This window comes from Emydura macquarii, unplaced genomic scaffold (genome assembly GCF_026122565.2).
Source record: "Emydura macquarii macquarii isolate MOO-44397 ecotype Brisbane River unplaced genomic scaffold, CSIRO-AGI_Emac_v2 contig_3343, whole genome shotgun sequence".
In the NCBI taxonomy this organism is placed as follows: domain Eukaryota; kingdom Metazoa; phylum Chordata; order Testudines; family Chelidae; genus Emydura; species Emydura macquarii.
This window is the reverse complement of record NW_027133480.1, coordinates 797,778-822,558: the sequence shown is the minus strand read 5'-3', so window position 1 is coordinate 822,558 and position 24,781 is coordinate 797,778. Positions and strand designations below refer to the sequence as shown.

At 44.3% G+C, this 24,781-nt stretch overlaps 1 protein-coding gene across 3 annotated transcripts in view; it reads left to right on the top strand.

The window, feature by feature from the left end:
• The first annotated feature begins 3,425 nt into the window (after positions 1 to 3,425).
• The window catches only part of CPXM2 (carboxypeptidase X, M14 family member 2), a 103,761-nt gene continuing 82,405 nt past the window's right edge, over positions 3,426 to 24,781 (top strand). For all 3 annotated transcript variants that reach the window (XM_067533390.1, XM_067533389.1, XM_067533391.1), the window contains exons 1-2: positions 3,426 to 3,834; positions 12,567 to 12,668. In XM_067533390.1, the coding sequence (XP_067389491.1) occupies positions 3,516 to 3,834; positions 12,567 to 12,668 (421 nt within the window). In that variant the 5' untranslated portion in view covers positions 3,426 to 3,515. The remainder of the gene's footprint in view (positions 3,835 to 12,566; positions 12,669 to 24,781) is intronic.

The following is a 24,781-nucleotide window of genomic DNA, read 5'->3' as shown; positions in this document are numbered from 1 at the left end:
TAATCTGGAATTACTACATACATTTCCTTTTTCAAACCCTCCAAGTACAGGGGTCTTAGCTTCCACAACCTGCCCTTTTACCACCATTACTTTAGAGACATTGATTAAAGAAATACATCCTCTGCAAAGCTAGTTAAATTTCTTTTTTGCAGCCAAACTTTTATTTGATGGAAAATGGCTTTTCAGTTAAATGAAGCAATTTCAGTTGCTTTCAATTTATACTTCAATGAAACAAGTGAAAACCCAAAACCTGAAAAATGTTCTGGTTTTGGCAACTAAAAGCAAAAAAAAAAATTTTTTTGGTTGAAAAGAATTGGTTTTCAGACTTTTTTCCCTTGAAAACATGACAAATTTCAAATAAAAATTTCAATGAAAACAATTTTTGTTTAATTTCTGTTGAATTGTGTGTGTGTGTGTGTGTGGCGGGGGGGCAGGGGCGAATAATTTCCTACCAGCTCTAGCTCTGTGTGCAGCAGAAGTGAGGATCAGAGCTATTGTCAAGAAATTGCTATGAGGAAGAAGAATAAGAAAACGGTGAGGATCAAGTTTAAAGTAGTGGATAAAAAGCTTAGGGATCCACTCTAGCCCCACTGGGTAGATCTGGAAAGCAAACATATAACTTACAAATGTTTATGGGTGCTGAGATGTGACGTTTCGGTTTAATCCACAACAATGTCGTGGAGAAGACCTACAATTGAATTGTGTTTGATATGAATAATCTTTCTCTCTCATGTATGGTGTAGTGTGGGTGTGGGTATGGATGCAGAATGGAGACTTTAAATGTGAAAGGATCTGATGAAGGGCTTGAAATCTATGGAGGATATTTTTACTTGAACTTCAGCTGCTACTGTCCTGGAGCAATTCTTGTGTCCTAGTTCTAAGTGAGGCTTAGAAAACCCCAGACTAATTATGATTCCTTTTCCTCAGTGTGTAGCAAGATTTGAGTGACCTATGAAGGGTTACACACTTCCTGCACTGCACAGAGTCTAGCTTCATGGGGACTCCCTGAAAGCTGTGGTATATGGGAGAATGGGGACAAGGCTGGGTCAGGATGGGGAAGGAGTGGAAGTAGGCCAGGTGAATACAATGGGCCTGTAGGTTTACTTTCCTTATTTAAGACTATCTCCAACAACTCTCCTTCTGCAAATCTTTCTCCATCTTGCCCTTGTGTTGCTGTGCAAAAACACCAGTGTAGAGTAAGTGCACTAAACTAAGGAAAATGTGAAGGAAAATACAAATCATCATCACCTATTTTGTATCCACCCCGGCAACCAAATAAAGTGCCTTAGGCTTAAAGGAGTTCATGCAGACACATTTTTTTTTGTTTTGTATGAAGCTGTGCACAATCTTAATTGTATTTTATAATAAAACCACAGAAACAGTGGGATTTTTTTGGATCTACACACACAGCACAGAGTTTCTCTGACAAGGTGGAGACATACACTTACACAGTGACTGGGAGGCAAATTTGTGTCAATTTTACTTTTTGTTGAATAAATGGAGTCTAGGATCAATTGTGTATAATAGGACTGCAATGGAGTCACTGCTACTTTCAAGTGTAAGCTAGGGTCTGAATGAGCTCTCCCCTGCCATCTAGTGATGACCTAGAGACTTCAGGAGCAGTGTGTCTGTCTATTTGCATAGAGTGGTGTTGTAGCTGTGTTGGTCCCAGAATATTAGAGACGGCGTGAGGTAATATCTTTTATTGGACCAACTTCTGTTAGTGAGAGAGACAAGCTTTCGAGCTTACACAGAGCTCTACTTGAAAAAGAACCTGAAGCAGACAGAGTTCTGCTAAAGTGATCAATTTTGGCTGTTTTGGGTTAAAATCACATTTTGTATGAACAACGTACTCTCTTACCCAACTGCTTGTATTTTAAACCGTCAAACTTATTACCCTCCATCTGGGATGCCACAGATTATGCTTTCCTTGTACTCTCCAAATTCTAACCAAACTCTGTACCCACTGATAATCTGTACATTATGCCCGGATGTCCAGACACTCGCTTGTTTAAACTCTGTACCTGATCATTTCTTTAAACATTATCTTCAATAAAGTTTTTAATTTGAATGCAGGGGTAATTAAATGTTATCCTTATTGTATACGTAAAGGGCAGCAGAACTGTACTTAACATGTGTTTTATTTGAAGACTCACTCTAAAATAACCTCACTTGCTAAATAAGGGGTAGGGATGCCAAATCCAGGTGAAAGTGAGGGGGATGAAGAGGACTCTGTTGAAAAAGTCCTAGACACCATTTGACCGCCCCTCTCCAATGTTTAAATACAGAGCTGATCAAACTCAGTTGAGAGTCCTTGGTTCTGTTCATTGATTCCTAGAGCTCAAATCATGGATGTGCAGATCTAGGGAGTAAGCCTTAGACCTGGAGTCAGGTGTGGGGGCAGTGTTGCAGTGAAAGATAACACAGAGGTGCAACAGCAGTGAGTCTCCCCCCTACCCAGTGAAATCACTCAGAGCTCACATCATTAAGAACTGGGCTAAGTGGTGGAACCTCAGATTATGGCATCACAGAGGTGCAGTAACGGATGTAAATAGCCGGATCAGCAGCAACCAGCAGCAGCAAGAGGCAGCAGAGTAGCAGTGGCAGAGTGGCAGTGACTTTCAGGGGTGGGAGGTAAACCCACACAAAGGCACCCTTGAGTTTCTGGACCTTGCTGACCTCTGACAACCGAGAGCAGGGTGCAAAGGAAGTGGCATGTTAAAGGGACATTCATCCACCAGACTTTCACATTACAAGATGGGAAACTGAGGCAAAAGACACTGCCTGATATACTCTGGAATGGGTGTTTGTTTATGGTTTGCATGCTTTTGAATCATAGTTGCAGTGTTTTACCAAATGAATTCTGGGTTCCTTCTCCCTTTTAATAAAACTTTTATTTTGTTATACACAGACTCAGGGCTTGCGAGTGGGGAAGTATTACTTCTTAAATGTGCCCAAAGACAGTGTTCAGTTTTCCTAACCTACCGAGTAGGGGCTTGAACCAGTTCTGTTCCTTACTGTTAGGAAGAACCCCTACATATTGAACCCAGCCCTTATTGCTGCCAACACCACCTAGCAGAAGAGTTGCAGAAGCCGAGACATATGGCTGAAACTGTATCTTGTAACCCTGGTTTTTGCAGGGAAAGAAAGAGAGGGAAAAAAGAGAGCAAGAAAGAAAACAAGACGGAGTGTTCTGCAGTCACACCTGCCAAGTGCTGGCAGAGCAGAGCTCGCTCTCTTCCCCCATGTGTTTCAGTATATGTGTCTGGCTGGTGAGTCCTATGATCACATGCACCTCGGGCTTCTGCCTCCCTCCCTCCTCAGCCCTCACTCTCACTGCACTTCTTGCAACTTTTGCAAACTAGTCTAATGCAGAAGCACTTATCATAGACTGGACTTTTTATCCCTCCACACGTCCTGGGATTCACCAGCTACCAAGGCTTGCTGTTTTTCCTATCTGCTGAATACGGATCTGGGACTCATAGTGGAGCTTTTGTGCGGCTTTAAAAACAAAAATGATTCCCCTTAGCAAGAAAGGCTCCTCTTCTTCTCAGCTCTGTCTTGCTCTCTGTGCTTTTGGGCTAGCACTGTTTGGGGATTTAACCCAGGCTTTAATCATGGATGAACAGGATTATTACCTGCAGGAGATTATAAACAGGGATCATTATTATTCCTTTCCAGGTCCTGATGAGGAATTTTCCCCTTTCACAGAGCAACATGGAGAGGAAGAAACAGCCCCTGTTGCAGAGCCCCCAAGGCTCAGACCAGGCAAGAAAGAGTTAAAACAGAAGAAAGGCAACAAAAAAGAAAAATCCGTTCTTGAGATTCCACCAGGTAACTTTCCACCTCTTCCTCCAAACTTTAAGAGCTCCGCTGAGTCTCACGCTGACTCTAACTTTTAACATAAATCAATACCCTAATAATGATAGTAATATAAATGTGCTGATAATGATGACACATACTAACTTCTAACACCTAAGCTTTTCAGCTCTTTGGAAATCTCACATGCACTTTTACCCTTTCCCTCTCACCTGTCAAGTTAGGCACTTTCAAAAACACTGCATTTCATTAATCAAATGAGACTCCAGCTGGTGCATGAACTTTCCTTCTTATCATATTTCACATTTGGCTTGTTGAAACTACAGTTTTGGAATCAAATGAAGAGAGACTCAGGTGGTAAAATCTGATTGTTTTATGGTGATTTTTTTTATTGTATCCCTACTCATATTTGCTCTAAATGTTCTTCATATTTGAACAGGTGAAGCACTGTCAGATTTCACTTTAAAGCCCTCCCATGAAAAATGTAAACGGGGATTTTCCTTCAGAGAGATCAGTTCCTCCTAGAAGGATTAATTTTTATTAAGAGACACTTGTGAAAAATAAATAAGTGAAAGGGTAGCCATATAATCCATCACTTCAGTTATTACATCTCATTTCTTTGGCTGAAAGAAGACAAGCTATTGGAAACTTACAGGTTATAATAATTCATAAAACTGTGGTCAGTAAGCACACAAGTGTGGGTTCTATTAAGACACAGTTACAATAAGGTGTCTGGCAGTTTATTCTATGGGCATTCTCTGATTGTGTTGTCTTTGTATTTGCATTTCTCTGGTGGATATCCGAAATCTAAATTATTACATGTAGTAAGCGATAATCTTAAAATTAAGGGCCAACTCCCATGATCTGTGCTCAGGCAAAATTCCTATAGACTTCAAAAGGAGTTTTGTATCCTTATAGGATATGGCATAACATTTGCAAATTAAAGACACACGTATATACCCACATCTCAGCAAATTGGGGAGCTAAGGTTCTCATAGTGACATTAACTCTTCCAAATTGCATATAGGTGATTATTAAATTTAGGGTTGCAGTTTAAGTGTAAAACTGATAAAAAATAAATTACTTTTTGATCAACAAAAAACTGAAAACAGCTTTTTATAAGTTTTATACACCTAAATTGCCCCAAATTTACCATTTCTGCAGTGCTGAAAATTGTTGGAGGGCCAGCAGATCTCAGCTGCTGGTACAGCCCATGGCAGAGGACCCTAATGGCAGAGATCTGCCTGGGGTGAGGGTAGCACTGGTACAAGAAACCTATAACCTGATGTTCCCCTGGGGATCAACAGCTTCAAAGCAGATGGCATTATTATTTGGGAAGTACATGCAGTTTAGTGCAGTTTAAAGCTGCCTCTACTGGTGCCAGGCTCTTGCCCTTGGAATGTGATAGTGCAAGCACTGCCTTCCGAGGGGGGGGAGGAGGATTCCCCCTGAGATGGAGTGTCCCCTGTTTGTGACAGAGTTCACTTCACAACTCTCCAGCAGGCATGTGAGACAGTCACAAACATGTACAGCCATGTTATCCCCCTATGATCCAAACTGGTGTCTAGAAAATTTGCATGTTTGCACTGGTAGAATTTATTGAAAAGTCTTCCCTTGGTGAAGCTGCAAACATACTCCAGAAAGTCCAGCATCACTCAGGAGCTCTGTGGCAGAGGCAGGGGTAGAATTTGATTGTCCAGGGCAGCATTCAACTGCCTCTATCATGAGACACTGCTTCTCTTCCTGCAATCTCCTTCCTCATTCACTTTCCAATTTCTGCAACAAATGAGGCCAGGGGCCTACTGACAACAACCCCTTTTACACCACTCTGATTCATCCCCAGGACAGGTCCTGCCTGTTGAGTTAAAAAGGTAGGGGTCCTGTGGAAAAAACTTGTATGTAATCATGTAATTAAAGACTTTTATAATGCATTTGCATAAGGGGACTGAATTAAGGTTGCATGGGCAACCTTAATGGCTCTAAGAGGGTGGTTTGCTCCTTTAAGGGCCAGAGACTTGGGCCCATCCAATTTTAGTTATTGAACCATGTTTTCCACTGGGCCAAGCGATCAGCCCAGTTCCGATCCCTCCTTGCAGCAGCTAGGGGCTCGCCTGGGCTTAGCCCCCAGGTAGCTGGAGGGTCCCAGAAAATTTCCCCCTCTCACCTGGAAGGAAAATTGGGGTGGGAGTGGCCCCTTTCTGTGCGAGGGGGGACGGAGCTGTGGGGCAAGGAAGGGCTCTCCACATGGGCAGCACAGCCCACCCTGCCAGGAAGAAGGGGACTAGCCACCCTCTCCACGCTCCCAGGACCCTGTGAGGTGGTCAGCGAGTCACTTACCAGCAGGTCAGCACCCTGTGGGGCAGGGGAGCCAAGGCCAGCAGCTGAGTTAACGCTGGGAGCAGCAGCCACAGGAGTGGCGGGGGCACCAATGAGGGAAGCGCTCGCCTCTGCCTCCAGGTGATTTGGAGAGCATCAGGGCTGCAGCTGCCATCCCCCCTGCTGAGATCAACCCATGAAGAGGTGCAAGCGGTGGGCGTGGGGGAGGCAGCGATGCCACCAGGAGACAATGCCACTGCCAGGGATGGCTGCAGCCCTGCTGTTCCCCAACTCACATGGAGGCAGAGGTGCTGGCCGGCCCTGAGTGCTTCCTTTGGTGCCTCTCCCGCCCCAGTGGCTGCTGCTCCCAGCAGTAACTCAATTGGTGGCCTTGTCTCTCCCCTCCTCACCCGGTGACCTGCCCAGTGTGACTCACCACCTCGCAGGGCCCCAGTCCCCAGCCAGCAGCACGGAGAGCGGAGGGGGTGGCTCTTCCCTCTCTCTCCCCAGATTGGTGGGCTGTGCTGCCCATGTGGAGAGGCCCACTTTGCCCCACTGCTCCCTCCCGTCTTGCCCCAACTTTCCAGGTGAGGGGGGGGGGGGAGTTTCCTGGGACCCCCTCCCCCCACAACTGCCTGGGGATTAAGCCCAGGCGAGCCCCAGCTACCGGGAAGATCGGAGTTAGGCGGGGGGATGGGCTGAAGTCTGGGGCAAAGCGGGGGCGGAGTGTGGGTGGGGTGAGGGGCAGAGCGAGAGCTTCTACCAGGGAAGGCTTAGCCTTCCCCAGCCTATTATAACAGCTATCTATGACCAGATTCATTGTCCCAACCCTACCACCTCTCCCCCACGTCCCGTTCCTGTTCCTGCTGCATTTCAGTCAGGTGGCTGCCTCTTCCTCCTCCTCCATGCTACCTGGGCACCAGCCCAGTGAGCAGGGAGAGCTCATGAGGTGATTGGTGCCACACAGCCTGCAGCAATTGCAGGGAAAGTCCTGCTCCGTCCTTTCAGCCCTGGGCTGGAGCATGTTCAGCGCAGAGAACTGAGCTGCCAACCTCTAACAAGTCTCTGCTGGTCAAGTGTGAACTGAAATTTTTCAGAGGCTTTATAACTTGGCCCTCTTTGGGCATTTTTTCAGGGGGACAGCAAAGGGCACATCCCTGACCCCAGTCTGACTCTCTGACAAATTTCAAGACCTGGAATGTCTCAAATTGTCATAAAAGGGTTTTTTCTTTGTTTTGTTTTGTTTTTTAACATGGGAAAAACCACATTTCCCCCTTACTCATGCTCTGGAATGTCTGACACATTTTAATTGAAACTATCCAAAATAATTCAGCCTAAGGCAGACACCCAGCATGTTAAAGCTCAGCCTGAACACTGGTAAAGTTATAAGCAACTTATAATGGGAAGTGTTGAAGAACCTTAAGTATAGATGGCACTAGCAGCTCCATCTACAATATATACAAAATAACTATCTGAGGCACTATGGAGTGGTCTAACAATTATGCAGATTAAATCTAAAACTTCATTAAGTGCCATGCTACTGGGATTTAGTACCCCTAATATCAATTAAAACTGTTGGTTTTCAGCACCTCTGAAAACCAAGTCACTTGCATAAGTGCTGAAATATAAATGTAGGAACCTAGCTTTGCACACCCAATTTTGAAAATTTGGCCCTTATAAAAGTACAGGTAGTGCTGAACTCATGATTGATTGGTGCTTAACTAATAATTATTAATCTAACTGTAAATGTGTGTAAGTATTTAAATATTTACATACACGAACAAACACTTTAATACACTGAATAGAAAAGAAATCAATGGACATAGAGTAAATATAAAATGATCCTTTTTTGGGAAGTTCAGTGGAAGCAGGGGCATGTTGGATTAATTACATGTTGTAGCAAACAATAGATTGGATTTGGGCTGGAATGAAGAAAAGCAGAGGAATGGGAATGTGTGATCTGCCCTTTGGCTGAGCAGCTGGTGCTAATCAGTGCTTGCTTTGAATTAAAGTTGGACTAAAATCATAACAGTGTGAAGGCTATAGCAAATTACATATGACATGTACTTGATTAATTTAAACTAATTACTATTGAGGCATGAATGCAGCTGTTTTACATTGTGAAGTATTAATATAAGTACAAATCCTTTTCTATTCAAGTCAATGGGCAAGGCTCCTATTGACTTTAGGAGAGCAAGCCCTGGGATTTTTTTGATTAAAGTAGTATTTGCGAGCACTTGACTTACATAACAATGCACCAGTATCATCCTGCCCTCTGTCTCCCCTATGACTTTCATAAATTCAACTGTACCATGTAATCCTTGGAAGGTAATAGGTTGGATTGACAGATCCCATCACAAGAGGATTTGTATTTTCTAATTCAGTTCTTGCTTATTTAGGACCTGCTCCAAAGCCCATTGAAATCAACAAGTCCCATTGGCTTCAATGGATTCTATTCTATATCTGTTTTTACATCACATTCCTGGCTGTAGTATCTGTGCACCTTCCAGTAATACATTAAGCAACATGACTACTTAACTCTCATCTGTTCTTTGTTCTCTCATTCTCTCCCTAGGAGGACAAACATGGAGTGTTTTGTTTTGTTTTGGTAGACTTTTTTAAAAATGTACATATTGTTATGTGTATGTTAGGGAAGGCAAGCCAAAGAAGTGTGTCTTGCCTTTGGATAGGAAGGTGATGAGGTTTGTGATGGTCTTTAGTTTCTGGGGGAATTTATTTCAAAGTCTCAGATCAGCTCCCAAGAAAGTTTTGTCTCCTACACAGACTAACTTTACTTTTATTTACCTTCCTTTGTTGCAGAGGGTAGCTGTTGGCCACAGTCTTCGTCCCATAGCTTTAGGTGATTTTAAGATGTATTCAAGGCGCTCCATGGTCTGGGACCAGTATAAGGACTGAGACCTTGACCTGGATTTGAAATTCTAAGGGAAGCCAGTGTAGAGAGTTGAGAACAAACTTGAAGTTATTGTGGTAGCCTGTATTGTTGAGGAGATGCTCTGCAGAGTTCTGTATTAGGTGGAGTTTTCTAAGTGCTGAAGGCTTCATGGCCAGGTATATTGCATTGCTGTAGTCCAGCCAAGAAGTGGTGAAGGAGTGAATAACTGAGGTCTGCCAGGCTAGGACAGTGTCTTAGCCAATCAGAGACGATAGAAAGCATTACTCACAGATGCTGCTTTGTGAGAACTTAGCGTCAGTGAGGAATCCAAGAGTACTCCTAGAATATGCACCGAACTGACCAATTGTGGATGTGTACTTTCAACCAAAAGAGACTGTATTGTAGCTGCAAACTCTTCCAAATGCTTCTTTCTGCCCACCAGCATCACCTCTGTCTTGCTGGGGTTCAGCTTCAGCCAGCTGCTCATCCATGAGTTCATCTTGGTGGCAGTGGTGTGGTTGTATGTGGTGAAGGATAGGTAGCCCTGTGTACCATATGCATATTGCTGACACTTGAGTCCGTGTTGTTTGATCAGTTCACCTAATGGATGAATGTAGATGTTGAAAAAGAGCAGAGAGAGAACTGATCCTTGTGAGACACCACAAGTGGGAGGTCTAGTGGTGCAAGTGCAGTTTCCCATCACTTCTAATTGGGTATGTCCCTTCAGGAAGGACTCAAACCATTTTAGCACACTACCTTGGATAACAACTCTATGTCCAAACTGCTCTGAGGTGAGAAAACAACCTTTTTAAAAAAAATCAAGATTTCATTTAATAGGCTTGAGAGAGATGATCAGAGACTGAATTTACTTCTGGAATGTTGATAGGCAGATTGTGATTTGCTCCAGTTTATTCATTATTTAAATGTACTGGTTTTTGGAAGAAGAAGAAGAAAAAGGTTTTTTTTTTTTTTTGTATATTTGATGGATTGAATGTGAACATTTGGCAGGAATATCCAGTAGCCCAGATTCGAAATTCAGTCTGATCTCTTTAGTTGTGTTTAGGCAGATTGTCTCTGTGCTCTGACTAGATGAGTGGAACTCTAAGGTTTGGGGGAGGACTTCAAGAAGCCACGTGAGCTTTGACTCTCCCAGGGAGAGGAGGCAGCTTATGGTGAGGGAGCAAGACAGAAGCAGCATTAGGTGACTTTTAGAATATGCAAAGAAGTCTTTTTCTTTTGTGGGACACACAGGCAGGGGTGCCACAGTGGGGATGGGGGCAGAGATGGATGAAGCCCCCACTCGCTGCCAGCCCATTCAGTAAAGTTTTGTCCTTCAGTTAGGAATTCAGCTGCTGCTGCAGCCTCAGAGGCAGTGTGGTGCCAAGCCAGCGGGCAGGCTCCCCGTGCCCATGGGGCACAGCAGTGTTGGAGGAGCTCAGGCTGCTACTGCTGCCAGCTCGCAGGGGGGCGCTGCCTCTCCAGACTCCCTGCACTCTGTCTATGGGGCAGGGGGGATGCTGAGGACTTGGAGCTGGCTCTGAGGCTGCTGGTTCTAGGGAGTAGGGGGTAGGCGGCCTGGGGAATGGCTCTGCCACTGCCAGGCCTTTTTTTACTGAGCAGCCTGCCCAGGTCCCACCCAGGAGCCGAAACTCTCCTGCTGTTTCCTAAGAACACCTGCGGAGGCACAGATTGGTGCCAGGCTGGCTCAGTCTCAGATGTTTGGCCAGAGTGAAAGGCCCAGCCCAGCCACCAGGGGGTGCTAACGCAGAGTGGGGAGATGGGGCAGAAAAGCAGCAACCCTGCCCAGCAATTCAACTTTGTGACTCAGGATAAGGTCTGGTAAGGGCCATCCCTCTGCCCCCCACACCCTAGACCCACCCAGCTCCAGCCCCTTAACCCTCTCCTGGGAGTGTCTACCTCAGTCTCCTCCATCTGCCGGGATCTCCTTCCCTCAAATTCTTCGATCCTATTTCACCTCTCCCCCAGATACCCAGCCCCTAAACTCCAGCTCCTGGTCCCCCACAGCCTCTATACCAGCCCTGATTCTAGTCACTCCCCTACTCCCAAACCACTTCCTCCCCATTGCTCACTCCAGTGCCACATAGATATATCTCATGGCCCCAATCCTGAAAACGTAGCTTGGGGACCCACACCTCCCCTTCTGCCTCCTTAGAGACATTCCACCACTGGCCCCTCACTGGCCCCATGGCCGATTGGACTCTTTACTCCTTCTTGTGAAATGGACATAGTCAATTCCCTGGATGCTGAGAAAATAACCAAAAAGTGGAGTGCAATGAAATCGTGGAAAATTTTCCTTGATTACTTGCTTATTTTGTTGCTGCTTCATAGGCCTCAAAATTGCTACTTTAGCTCACAAAGCTGATATAATTCAGTAAAATATCAGGAAACATTCCATACGTTTTTTAGACTTCATCCCCCCCACACTCTTGAGACCCCATGTGGTGCCTGACACATTGTCCCATGACAATTAGGCTACTGTAAGATTTATTGTCTGGTGCAGAGTTTAAATTACATTCACACAGAGGAAGTGCTTGTACATGTGCTGTCCTGTATGCAAAGGATGCATCAGATGCTTATCTGGCTCATTTAAATGTCCTCTGCAAAGGCTCTGGTGAAGGGCTCGGGGAGCCCTGTCTTGCTGTTGGGTCGAGCAGCATTTGTTACCAGGAATTACATAGATTATATGGTATGTGAATGTGGGAACTTGACATTCCATTTTCTGGATGTTCATGGAAAGCAGACACAAAAGAAGTCCAAGCATGGCTGAAATGAGTTCATTTTAAAATTCAGGTGGAGAACTCTTTCGAGAATTTGGCTAGGTCAGATATACATGAACAGAAAGAGAATTAATCATTGTAATGTCACAAGCCAGGTGAGAGAGAGAGCACTACATTTCCCCCTTTACTCTCTCCAAAGAACCACACTTGGACAATCTGGAGTACGACACTATATCAAATGCTTAATAGAATGGGTGTATACATAAAAAATTAAGAGGACACATGCCATGAAGATTTGTACAGTATTTTCAAGCTTCTTTTCTGTTGGGAGGGGATTGTTGAATGTTCTTTACAGGTGGTCAGAGTCAGCCTGTCTATGCCGCTTTACTCCTGACTTACAAATTACCACTATGCAAACCCACCCAAATGTACAGGTCTTTCCCTTGACTAGGTAGGGACCTTATATGTTTGATCAAATGATAAGGACGGAGCAATTAAACTGTCACTGGAGCCTGTGTAGACATTAAAAACTGAATTCCATTAATGCAAGAAAGAAATCCACACCTGACTCCTTCATAGTTCGGCAAAGAAAAGGACACATACAATTCTTTGCACCCACATTTCTACAGTTCTGTTACCTGGGAAAAGAATAGCAGGGTATTCTAAACATCTGCTGCCTTGGAAGGGTTAGAATGCCATCATACAGAAGCAAATTATTTTATTCATTGTGTAGTTACTAGCCATTTTTAAATACATTTGACAGTGAAAAAAGTAAAAATCATTTTGTTTTCATCTTACAGCTAAAAATGGCAACAAGAAAGGTGAGAAAAACAAGAAAGGGAATGAGAAGATGCCAGATGATGCCTATGAAAGTCGAAGTGCCTATGCAGACATCAGAGAAAGTATGTGTTGAGTTTCTAAAGTACTTCTGGAATTCTTGGTTTAGTCGCTACTCTGTCTAGTCACGTTTAAATTAAATTACAAAAGATATTGAAGAGAGCTGTGAATTGTCTAAATTCTGTGCTGGATTATGCAATGGCATGCTGAAATAGCCTATGCTAGCACAGTGTGTGGCAATAGATGAGGACAAGGAACCACACTGTGTAAGTGTGGAATGAAGTGAGACACAATTTAAGATAAGAAGCCTGATTCCCATTTCCATTAAGGCCTCTTTTAATGCCACTTGGGTAGTAAAAAGGGATTTAAAGTAAGTGAACCTCTCTAAAGTGGAGTTTAATGCAAGTGGTGCCTTAGTGTAAAAGAGAATCAAACCCAAGATATTTTTATAATTTATAAAAGATCAAAGTATATCTTCATCTTTTTTTAAAAAAAAAGGGTTTGTTGCTTATGAACAATGCTAGATTAAGAGCTTTGTAGAATGAAGTCCTGTCTCTCTGGAACAGCAACTGTGAAAGATTTCCCACTCTGTCTTAAATTTGACCTGGAGGGTGCACCTCAAGGTACGTGTGGCTAGTTCAGTCTAATGCTAATTGTGAAGGTGGTTTCTGTATTGTGGATGCTTGTCCACTGTGACCGGAAATGATATTACAGCTGATTTCACGAAAGCTAGCAAACTCCAGGAGGCTGTCATTATTTGCAATTCCTCAGGTGGAATTGAATCAGTGATCTAGCAGAGAAAGGCTTCATAACATCTTGAGAATCCAGCCTTCCTTATATGTATTGGAATTTACAGCATGGGCATACTACGAACGTCTGTTACTAGCATGGAGATTCACACCAGCACTGGGGATAACATGCATCAGAACTCTGTTCCAGAGTCCTAAGTTGTTTTTTAAAAGGTGTTTTTTTTAGTTTTAAAAATATTTTCACATGCAGGTGTATGTAACTAAATTTCTTCTCAGTAAGTCTATTCAGTAGCTTCTAATTCAGGGAGATGGAAAATATTGATTTCCTAGTGAATAGTTTCTGATTGATTGAGTTTTTTCCCATTCTGATTTAAAGATAATTTGATATTCATTAATGTGCATTATCCAACGAACATTTTATGTGAACATATGTCAGCCTATGGGCTGTTTGTGAATTATCTGTGGTGTGTGACTGCCAACAATGCTATCTTGCTAAGATCAACTTAATGTTCCTCTGATTCTCCATAAGAAGGACCAGCTACAAAAAATAGTATAGTTTAAATTCTCACAAAATTTAGATTAAATGAGCTTTAATCATTTGGATTGTTTTATAAATTGACGAATTTCTCTCCAGGTATCTTGAAAGGAAAGATGATCTCATGGTTAAGACCGTAAACTGGAACTCAGGAGATCTCAGTTCATTTCCTGGTTTTCCCACAGACAATCTGTATGATCCTGGGCAAGCATTTAATCACTCTATACCTCAGTTCCCCATATGTAAAATGGGAATAATATCGTTGCCTATGTCTGATTTGTCTACTCAGATTGTAAGGTTCGACGGCTCTATGGAGCTATTTTAGGGAGAGACAATTTCTTTCCCACTTGCGTCTGACAGACTAGCTTCCTGGGCCTTCCCCATCTTTTTGTCACTGCTAGTGCCTTAGGATGGGAAGTGAAGATTCCTCTTCTACAGCTTCTCAGTTGTCCTGATCCTTGGCTCTAAGGAGAGGATGTAGGGTGTATGTGTGGGTTACCATCCTCAGTTGCTTCATGCAACCCCATGGAGAAGACCTGAGGGAGCTTCCAGCCCCACTAACCTCAGTGCTTTCCAGGATGCCAGAAAGCAGATCTTCAGCTTCTGTAGCTTTCCCTAGTCATATTGAGGGGGCCAGGAGAAACCTTGAAGGGCTGCTGCTTGACACCTGCTGCAGTCACCAGCCCAATGGAGACTAAGTGTTTTGTTCCCACTGCTCCTAAACTGTACTATTTTCCTAGTGCTCTGCCCAACTGGGACTGAGCAGGAGACTAAGGGGAGTCCTCCATCCCCTAATTCCCTGTTTGGCTTCTAATGTTTTATTTGGCCCTGAAGAGGGGTCCTGGAGGGAGTCTACAGATACACTGCTCCTCAGCCTTCTCTCGTTTAGCTCCTTATATATGTCAGGATACAAAACAACCTTCCTCCTTAACTCCATTGCCCTTGACTTTCATGGAAGTTACGCAGGAGTAGGGAGTGTAGGGCTAGGCCCAGTATCTCCTGCCTCTAACACACCAAGTTTCACTGTAAACGGTCTGAATGCATGACTCATTACACTGTGGTGGGAAGTGACACTATTTGGAATGTCAACAATAGCAAACCAGCCAGTTCATTTTTTTTCCAGCAACTAGAGTATATTTATGTTCACCTCTTCAAAGATAGTAAAGCAAAGATGTAAAACTGTCAGCATAATATAGACTGTCAGTGTCTTCCTAAAACATCTGTCAAGTGAGGGGGAAAGGTCAAAATGTATTAAAACTGTAGATGTGCCTAAACCATAAATTTTAGATCTGGATTCTGAACTTCCCCCATATGCCCCACTTTTGAATGGTGGGTCAAGTTATCCCATAGACGTGAGAAAGGGAATCTACAATGCTCGAAACTGGATCCAGCGTCAGATTCTAAATCTCCAAAAGGTTCTGAGTGCTGTTCGGACTAAATTTTGACTCAGGCCCATCATTCTTCACATAGATATGTTGTCAGCTTACACTTATGGAAATCAAAAAGGATTTAGTGGGACACTGCAGCTAACAACTCCAGCATGCAGGCAGAGCTTAAGTTCTTAGCCTTTGGCAATAAACATTTTTATTTCTTTTCATAATTGATAGTTGATGTAAAATGTTACAAGGGGCAAATAGAATGATAGTTGACATCCACTCACTGGGTTGGCATGAGCACTGTGTTCTGAAGTATAGACTCAGCTTTTCTCCCTATTAAAATTAAAAAACCCTTTTTTTGTATTATTTAAGTTGTTTTTTTTATGCTCCAAGCCAAAATTTTGTTTAGAAGCTATGAGTGCCAAAAACATTACCCAGGAGAGACTCAAATGACTCAAATGTCAGTCATCCCAGCATGGTGAAGCTCAATCCTAAATTACATTCCAGACAATTGCAGTAGCAGTTTTAAATCTGGCCTAGCCAGTCATAGGGGGTTCTGGGGATCATCTGGTGGTGTACAGCCAAAGTAGCCGCTCTTATCCCACACGCATTCCCTGGTGCTGGTGAATTGGGTGTGGCCAGGGGAATAGGAGAGTAGCCAGGGTTTCCCTCTGTCCTGATGATTCCTGGCTGTCTAATGGACCATTGGCAGCAAGGAAACAGGCCCAGTGCATGGCCAGTCTAAGCGCTAGGGAACAAGGGCTTAAAGCCACTTTTGCAGACATCCTCCACCTCTCCTCAAGTTGCTCTGTGTGCTCCTTAACAGCAGGTGAGGAGAGCAGCCTCAGACTCTTCCAGGTCCCTCATGTGGGTGGTGAAATTCTCACTGCTGCTCCAGGCCCTTGATGCTGGGTAGATAGGCTGGAGTGGTGTAAAGGGCCATAAAATCCTGATTTCACCTGATGGGAGGATTCCTGCAACTCAGGTACTGTGGAAGCCAGCTGTAAGGCTGTCTTGCAAGGACCCCTGACATAGGGGGTAGAAGGAGTCAGGGTGGAGGTGGAAAAAGTATGTCGAGGGTGGAACCACAGCACATGACACTGCAGGGATTCTAGGCTGTGCTGTGATCTGTAGGGCAGCCCGAGAAGGATAATTGTGAATTAGGTAGACCACTGCAGCACAATTTGCAGACCACTGGGAGGAGAGGCTAAGGCAGCTTTATGCCACCTTTGTGCCCCCTTCCCTCCCCCAGCCTAAACTCCCCTGAGCTCTGTGCTGTCTATTCACATGGGAGAAGCAGCACCACTAGGCCAGCTTTTCTGGCTCTGCAATGTCATTTCTAGAATTGGCGGCAATGACAGAAATGGGCATTAAAATTCACCAAAGGGATACAGCATCATCCCAGTACTGCAAGTGTAAAAATACCTTCCTTACCACATAATATGTGAGCTATGTTAATGGGGACTTCATAATCAGAAGAACCATAACCTTGGCTTGTTTTAAGAGAGAGCAGGACAAATGTATGGGTGCAATTGCATGATGGAGTTATTTGTGATGGCAAGGGGAAGGGCTCAACAGACCCCGGTCTTCAGTTATGTTCCAAAATGCTCGTGCTTCAAGATTTCAGCTGGCCACCGACAGAGGTCAGGAAGGGATTTTCTCCCCCAATGTATTCTGGGAATTTTTTTTGTCTCCTTCCTCTGAAGCCTCAGGGATGGTCACAGCTGGAGATGGACATTGGACAGGGAGGGCCAGGGCTCTGAGTGGCACTGAACATTTTCTCTCTGTTGCTGGACTGGCTAGTTCTTGCTCACAGGCTTAGGGTCTAACTGATTGCCATATGTGGGGTTGGGAAGGATTTTTTCCCCCTAGGTCAGATTGGCAGTGACTTTGGGATTTTTTTTTTCTACCTTCCTCTACAGAGCATGGATGTGGGTCACTTGCCAGGATTATCTGCGATTGTTGCATTTAATCGTTACCATGCCATTGTGTGGGCTTTGGGCATAGGGCCACCTTAGTCCCCCCCCTTGTCTGCCTGTTGCACATAATAGTCTAGTCTTCTGGGGCTGTAATACCTTGGTCTAATTTTGGTTGTTGAGTTTAGTGTGAGGGTGCTTGGTGATACTGGTGGCCTGTGATATACAGGTGGTCAGACTAGAAGATAGGAGGGGCACAAAGTCAAACTAAGGCTAAAAGGGACCACCCATTCTCTTTCCTGCTTCTCTGACACCCTAATAAAAATGGTAACTTTTAATGGAAGCAAAACCAACAACAAATATCAAGAATAGTTTAGGGGGAATTGACATATTAGTAAAATATGGGAATATTGTGACACTGAAAGCTTTCAACAGTTCCCCATTACTTATACATTGCAGCTTTCTTATTCCCTAAAATGTGTTATTTGTAGTATGTAATTGATCAGGCAAGTCATATGGCATAGTTTTTGAATCCTGACTGGATGACAAACTTGAAAACAAAAAAAGGAAAATAGTGAATTATGATTAATGCACTTTCCATAGGAATTTTCTCCAGAATAACCATTTGTGCTAGAATTTAAGTCAACTTTCAGGATCTGACAACCTTTCCACAAGTAAGCTGGCATTTATGCATGGGTACCCAGGAACAACAAATAAGAACCCACAAAGAACCGCAGAGCACTCTCAGAAAGCTTGCTTACAGAAATACTCACAAATCCGCTGTAGGCATTTAGTTCTATTTTAAGATTATGCAATGAAAAGGAAAAATGCTGCTTAAATGTCCTGTGGGCCCACTTTTCAAACCAATCTAAGTAATGTCCCTAAGCAACTATTATATTGTCTATCTACAGTTCTGCGAATGGATCTGAAATCTTTGGTGTTGCCAAATAAGCTTCCATGTAAATATCTGAACCCTAGTAAAAAAGCAATCATTTACTAAGAGAGAAGGAAGCCACAAGGTTCTTTCAAAGAGAACAACAGAAACTTTTCAAAGCACAACAAAAAATGTTAGCAGCAGAGTCCTCACTAAACTGAATAGTGAAATAAATGTGGAGATAAAATAGCACAATAATCATGCTCATTGCTCACTTTCATTTCCTGATTCAGACTCAGATTTCTTCCCCCTCCAAATCTGAGTTAGAGAGTATTTGTTCATGTTAAACAAGCCTTTGGAGTATAGTACAGAATGTACAGAATGGCTGTACAGGCCATTTGGGCAGCAATAAAAGAGCTTGGATGAAACCATGCGCTTCAGGTGAGATGAGGAGCAGATGGGAGTAGAAAGTGACATGGGTTAGTCACGGGGCCTGAATCAGATAGCTCCAGTTTCTTGTCTGCATGGAAGGAGGCACCTTCAGCTGGAGTATTGTTGTATAACCTTGCAGACTCTTTCCTGGTGGGTTAGCACAAGCAGGCAGAGTCCCTGGAATCATGACATAGGCACAAACTCAGTAACAACAGAACATGTGTTTATTGCTGGGAGAGGGGACAAAGGCAGTTCTCCTCCTGTGGCCAGTACTTCAGAATCCTCAGAACACATTGCTTTTCCATGGGCAGGAAGCACCCCTTCCTTTCATGGTCAGAGATCCTTCCCCTCCTGGAGGAGTCTCACCCTTTAGAAGCTGTGTGTGGATGTACCACACACAGACCCAGCCAGTGTAACTTGGTTACAGTATGCTGCTCAGAGAAGCCTGCCTGGAATGTTCCTTCCCTTCCATGCTTAGAGTTAGCAGCTAACTGTAACATGTGCATTGAACACAGTTAGACATTCTCATGGGTGAGGAATAAGCAGCCAGGAGCAAGATAACTATGCCCATTAAGAACTCTCCAGCTGTCATAGGCGCTATAGCAGGAAAAGAAGATGTGGCCCACTTTTTTCCTGAATGGATCTCTGTGGCGGCTGGATCAAAGGTAAATTCCAAAGCCTGTTCTGTAGCTATGGAATTACAGCATTTATAGGATGTTACAGTACAAGCAAAAGGGTCTGCAGGCAACAACATATCATGCTATACTAACATCTGGCTATTTTCCAAAGATTCAAACTTTGCTGAGCAAGCTTTACTGTGACTTTCAAAGGTACAATTCAGACCAGCGAGGGGCTGCAACACCCTTGCCCTGCAACCTGGGGTGCCTTACAACACGTTGCTGAGGTAGCTCTCACCTTGGCAGCTCACAAACAGCCTTCCAGCATGCAAGACACACCCTGAGTGTCTGTGTGTAACTGCAGCCTGCAAGTTACACCCTGGTTCTCACCAGCTTTGGTTATACTGCACACCCTCAGTCCCAGCTTTTTCCCCAGAAATGTATGCCCAATACCGCCCCACCATCTCCTTGACAGTACAAATATATTAAGTCAGTTATTCCTTTAAAGGGAATAATATGCCATCTTATTATCTTACATAGCTACCCAGACACTTCAGTTTAAATATACTGGAGAAGATAAAACAGTAAAACATGTTTATTAAATACAGAGAAAGAGATTTTAAGTGATTACAAGTAAGGAGGCATAAAAGTCAGAAATGGTTACATGAAAAATAAAGAGAAAAACTTTCTAGTATCTACTCAACAAACTATCTTAGCTACAGAGCAAACTTTCTCCCCACATGCTGCAGTAGATTACTGACCAAACTTTCAGGTCAGCACCCCTCTCCCAGAGTCCAATGGCTGTTTCCTTTTGTCTTCTCAGGTGCAGAGAATGAGATGGAGGTGGTGGAGGAGGAGGTGCCTTTTTTCTCTCCTTTTTATAGTTTTACTCCCCTTCTCAAAAAACATTTCCAGTTGAGACACTTTGTCTCCTAGTTCTATGTAGAAGGATTTTTCCTGCTGGGTTTTTTCCTCACCTGTTTGAGCTTCCTTTGTTTTTCCTTCCTGCTTGATGACTCTGTTTACTACTTAAATGCAAATTAAGGCAAGCACAGGGTCCTTTGTTTAGGACAGACCTGTTTGCTTACTTCTGCTTGTGCAGGGCTGGGGGGCTTGGAACATGTGTTAACAACATCATACAGGGGACTCTCCTACCTTCACATTACAAGGTTGCCAGACATATTTTATCAGGATGATACTGACAAGCAAATTCTGACTTTTCAAATGATACCTCACAAGGCATACTTTGTACAAAGATTATTACAGTAGAGTGTAGGTGTAAACATGGGTGTATTCTGTCACAATTATGTATTTGGATTTGCTTTGTATCTGTACTCGCTCATGCCTCATGGGGCTTGCAGAAAATTACACCACTTCTGATCTCCCAGTAGGAAAGCAGAAAGCTGCTTTTTTGACATGGTGGAGCACAGCATTTTAGGCAGATGCTTACTTTAGGCATGTGAATAGTGATCCTGCTAAAACCAATGGGACTATTCATGTGCTTAAAGTAAAACATGTGCTTGAGAGTTTTCCTGGATCCCTGTAAAGAGCAGACTGGAAAGGATGTTTGGGATAAAATGGGGAAGTTTCATTAAGAATGTGTACAATAGGCACCACTGTCTCTTTGTGGCTGAGTGTGGCCTGCCTCAGTTTCCCCCTTGATGAGGTAACAATGAGGTCCCTCTCAGTAACAGCCCCGTCAAGGAGAAGCCAAACACTCCACTTTACAGTATCTTTCTCTTTAATAAAGCCTTCTGAAAGGAACACTTATACAACAGTCCAAAGGCTCTTATCCCAGAGCACAGATAGAGTCCCCAAACAAAAATTTGTTACAGGTAGGAGGGCATATGATTCCCCTTAGAGGAACAGCCTTGTGACAGGCTGAAAACATCAGCAAGAAGATTTTGACCATAATTAAGAGGCTAGGCTAGGGATGGAAGAACTTCAGTGTTCAGACATTTGGATTGGATAAGTGCCCTGTGTTGAAATGTTCATCTGAACCTTGTTTGAACTATTGGAATTTCTTAGGTCTGCAAAACTGAACTGGAAGCCTCATAAGAACAGGCTTCCTTGCAGGATTTCTGGTGCTTTGTTCTGATAGAGGGTTGCCACATCTGAGAAGCAGAAAAGCCATCCCCCCACCACACAGGGTTTTCTCCAGGAATTGAAATTAGAGGTGTTAGAATTTACGGGGGAGGGGTTGGAAAACAACTAAATTGACACCACTGTGTAATTAGTTGACCACTAGGAGGGGATGGAGGAGTTCAGGGGTTGTAGGGAAATCCCTGCCACCACTGCTGTTGAAGGAGTCCACTTACCTCCCAGGAGCCCCTGCTTCTTTCACTCTGCTCTTTATCTGTCCTTGATAGCGAGTCTCAGGTCTGTCCCGCTCCCCAGTGCCGAGAGGAGCCACTGCAGTTTAAGCAGGTTGAGGACCTGGCATACATATCGGGACCTGGGTGCTGGCTGTGCTCCCAGCCATGTGATTTGCATGGTAATAAGTGCATGGCAGCATGTGCACACAACTTACAGGGAATGTTTATTCCAAGTAGGAAACACCCCCATCCCCCTAAATCTTTTTGCCTGCAACCAGCAAGGTAGTACAAAAACTGGCTAAGAGGCCACACAGTTCTGAGCAGCCCAGAAATGCTGAGAGCACTGCCTTTCTTGCAGTATTTTGGCACTTCTGTAACCAGAAAGCTCAGAGGCTTGTGAAAATGATGAATGCTAATGATTTAAAAGACATTAACTGAACTTTTAAAACCATGAAACCTGCTTGTTGGCTTGAATTTGGAGCAAAAATTCTTATTTCACCTGAACCGGTTCCCCTATCTCTAGACTGAAGCCAGATAGATGTGAGCGGTGGGGAAGTGGATAATAATTATTTCATCTAAGTATGGGAGGCAGTTGAAACTAAAGTGCTATCTGCACAGCGAGCAGCTGTTTGAGATCCAAAGTGCCTCAGAAAGATTGGTAAGGTCTGCCATGAGAAGCAACATTGGTGAGATGTGGGAACAAGAAGGCCTGGATATGGTATGCTAGTAAGTTTGCTTAACTCTTTAAAAAGCATGTCCTTCCCTGAGTGGATTAAGGCATAAATAAATGGAGTGAATGAGCTGGGCTCTACGCTCAGCTAGCCTCATCAGTGCTGTATTTTCCAGTGGAATTGCTATGTTGCTCATGGTTTTGTTTTCTCAAGGAGTAATCCCCAAGTCCCTGCTCATAGACTGGTTTCCGCTTCCCTCCTTTCCAGAAATACTCTTCTCCCTGCTGAGCCAAATTGGGGCCTTCTTTTCCAGGTTTGGGCTATGTCTCATTTCAATTAATCTCTGGCTTGAGTTTCCTCAAATTCTTAGAAATCTAATTATTTCTTATGCTATTACTTTTCCTGCTGAATTCTTCAACTTGCATTATGCTTTTCAGGGGTTAAAGAGCTTGGAAAATTTGGGGTGCTTTTGTGAAAAAGAAACTTATTTGTTGGGTGAGTTTTTGCAGTTTCATACAGCCCTACAAAACATCTACTTTTTGGAACCTGGATGTATCCAAAGAACCCACTGTTCTCTACCTAAATTTTGCCAATTCTTTGCATCCCATCACTGAGAGAATGTTCAAGTGATCTATAGATTTGGGCCACAGACCAAGTCCGTCCCCTTGGATGTTTTAGTACAGTGTTAGAGATGGGTTTGAACAATCTGTCTAAAAGGACAACAAATCAAAAACAAAACAAAATCCCCCCTCCCCTCATGCCAATGTAATTGTTTCTTCTAACATATTTAAGAAAAGGCAAACAGATTGCTTGCCTAATGATTGGGAAGGAAAACAATGTCTCAAATTAGGTAAATTGCAACCATCAGACTTTCCTCTAAAAGCCCTATGTGAGTAATAGCTCTCCTTATGAAGATTGTGTGTTTTTTATTCGTCTCTCATTATCCCATATGAAATAGTAATAGATGTATTTTTAAAATCTGTACATATTACAATGTCAGACAAACCTAACCTTTATTTTATTGAAACTTAGGGCAGAAGTTTTAAAATTTTTTAAAAGCTATTTTAAGATCAGTTGGACTGATTTTAGGTATTTCCTGTTACCAGCTCTGTATATAAGTATTTAATCTAACCTGTCTTCCAGGGAGTCAGAAGTCATTGTCAGAGGATTGTCAGGTTCAGTGAGGGGGAGTAATAGAGGGGAACTGAGTCCAATGTGTGGATGGCGCAATCATGGCAGAACTTCATGCAAATAAACTCTTCTAACCTAGTCAACCATATAACCTTGGTGTCTCTTCCCCCCTGCTGGGCTATAGAGGTTGTGACTCGTCTGTGCCTAAGGTAGCCACCTGAAAATGCCAAGGTTAGGGTAGACTGTAAAAGGACAGCAGATTCTCCCAGCCCTGGTGGGTAACACTGAAGTTAGACTTCCCAACCAGAGACTGCTCCCCTTCCTCTCCACTCTGGGGAAGCCCATTTCCATTGCGAGCCCTCTCCCATTGGGCTGCAAGGACCCCGCCCTCCGTCATGTCCTGTCTTTCCGTCGGCAGGTCCAAATCCAGTTGCCGCCAGCAGTGGCGCATGACAGGGAGGCTCTCGAGGGATCCAGTACATCAAGGGGCCCAGTACAGAATTCATTATGCCTTGGGGGAGGCCCGGTGCTTCTTCTGCCAGGTGACAGGACATGTCTGAAGGGACTGCCCCCTGGCCTGGCATGGAGGAGCACCTGGGCCCCTGAGGTCCCTTGAGGTCCTGGCAGGCACTGGCCCTGCCACCGCTGGTGACCTTGAGCATCCAGCCTCCTACTCCTGTGCCCGCCTCCACCTCCGCTCAGGATGTGGGGATGGCCCCCCCATCGCTCTCAGACGAGCAGGCCCTGTCGCTGCCACAGCATGTCCTGGGGCTGGGCCCACAGAGAAGAGGGCAGCCGGGTTGGTCTCGGGGCCAGGAGAGTTTACCTCGAGTGGGTCCTGTGAGAGGGTGCTCCCCGCCCACCCCTCAGTCCTAGCCCTCCAGATCTTTTTATCAGGCCCTGACCCCACAAGCCTCCCCCGGCCGCCTCCTCCCCATTCACCGAGCCGGCTGCTAGACTTGCAGCCAGTCCGTTTCCAGACTGCGTGCAGGGACCATCTGTACACGCTCGTGCTCCACACCCTTTGCTTCCTTGCCCTCGTGTCCCGCCCAGAGACCAAGTGGTGGGACCTAATACCACCTGTGGAGGGCGAGGAACCCCGGTGAGCCAACCTCTACTCCACCTTGACCCCACAGCCCACCGGGGACATCAGATGGTGGCTCTTTCATGGAGCCATGAGCATGGGCATGTACTTGGCACCTGGCACCTCTCCCTGACACCTCCTTCTTCTGTAGCGTGAGGGAGACCCTGGCGCATGTTTACCTCTCTGTTCTGGCTCCTCCAGAACCTCTTGCTGAGGTTCTGGCTTCACTTCTCCCCACACCTGTTCCTCTATGCACACCTCATCCGTGGTCCCACAAGATCGCAGGACCTCCTCATCTTTTCTGTTGTAGCTACTGTTTGTGTTCCCTCTGTGGAATCTTTTTGGCCCTGCAGTGTATTTCAAGGGTTTGATACTGTTAAGATACTTTAGACATATGCATATTCAAGAAGTATGCTTTTCCACTGGTAGTTTTTGTCAAACAACCAGCCCTTCTAAGAGCGGTTTGCCTCTGTTTTTT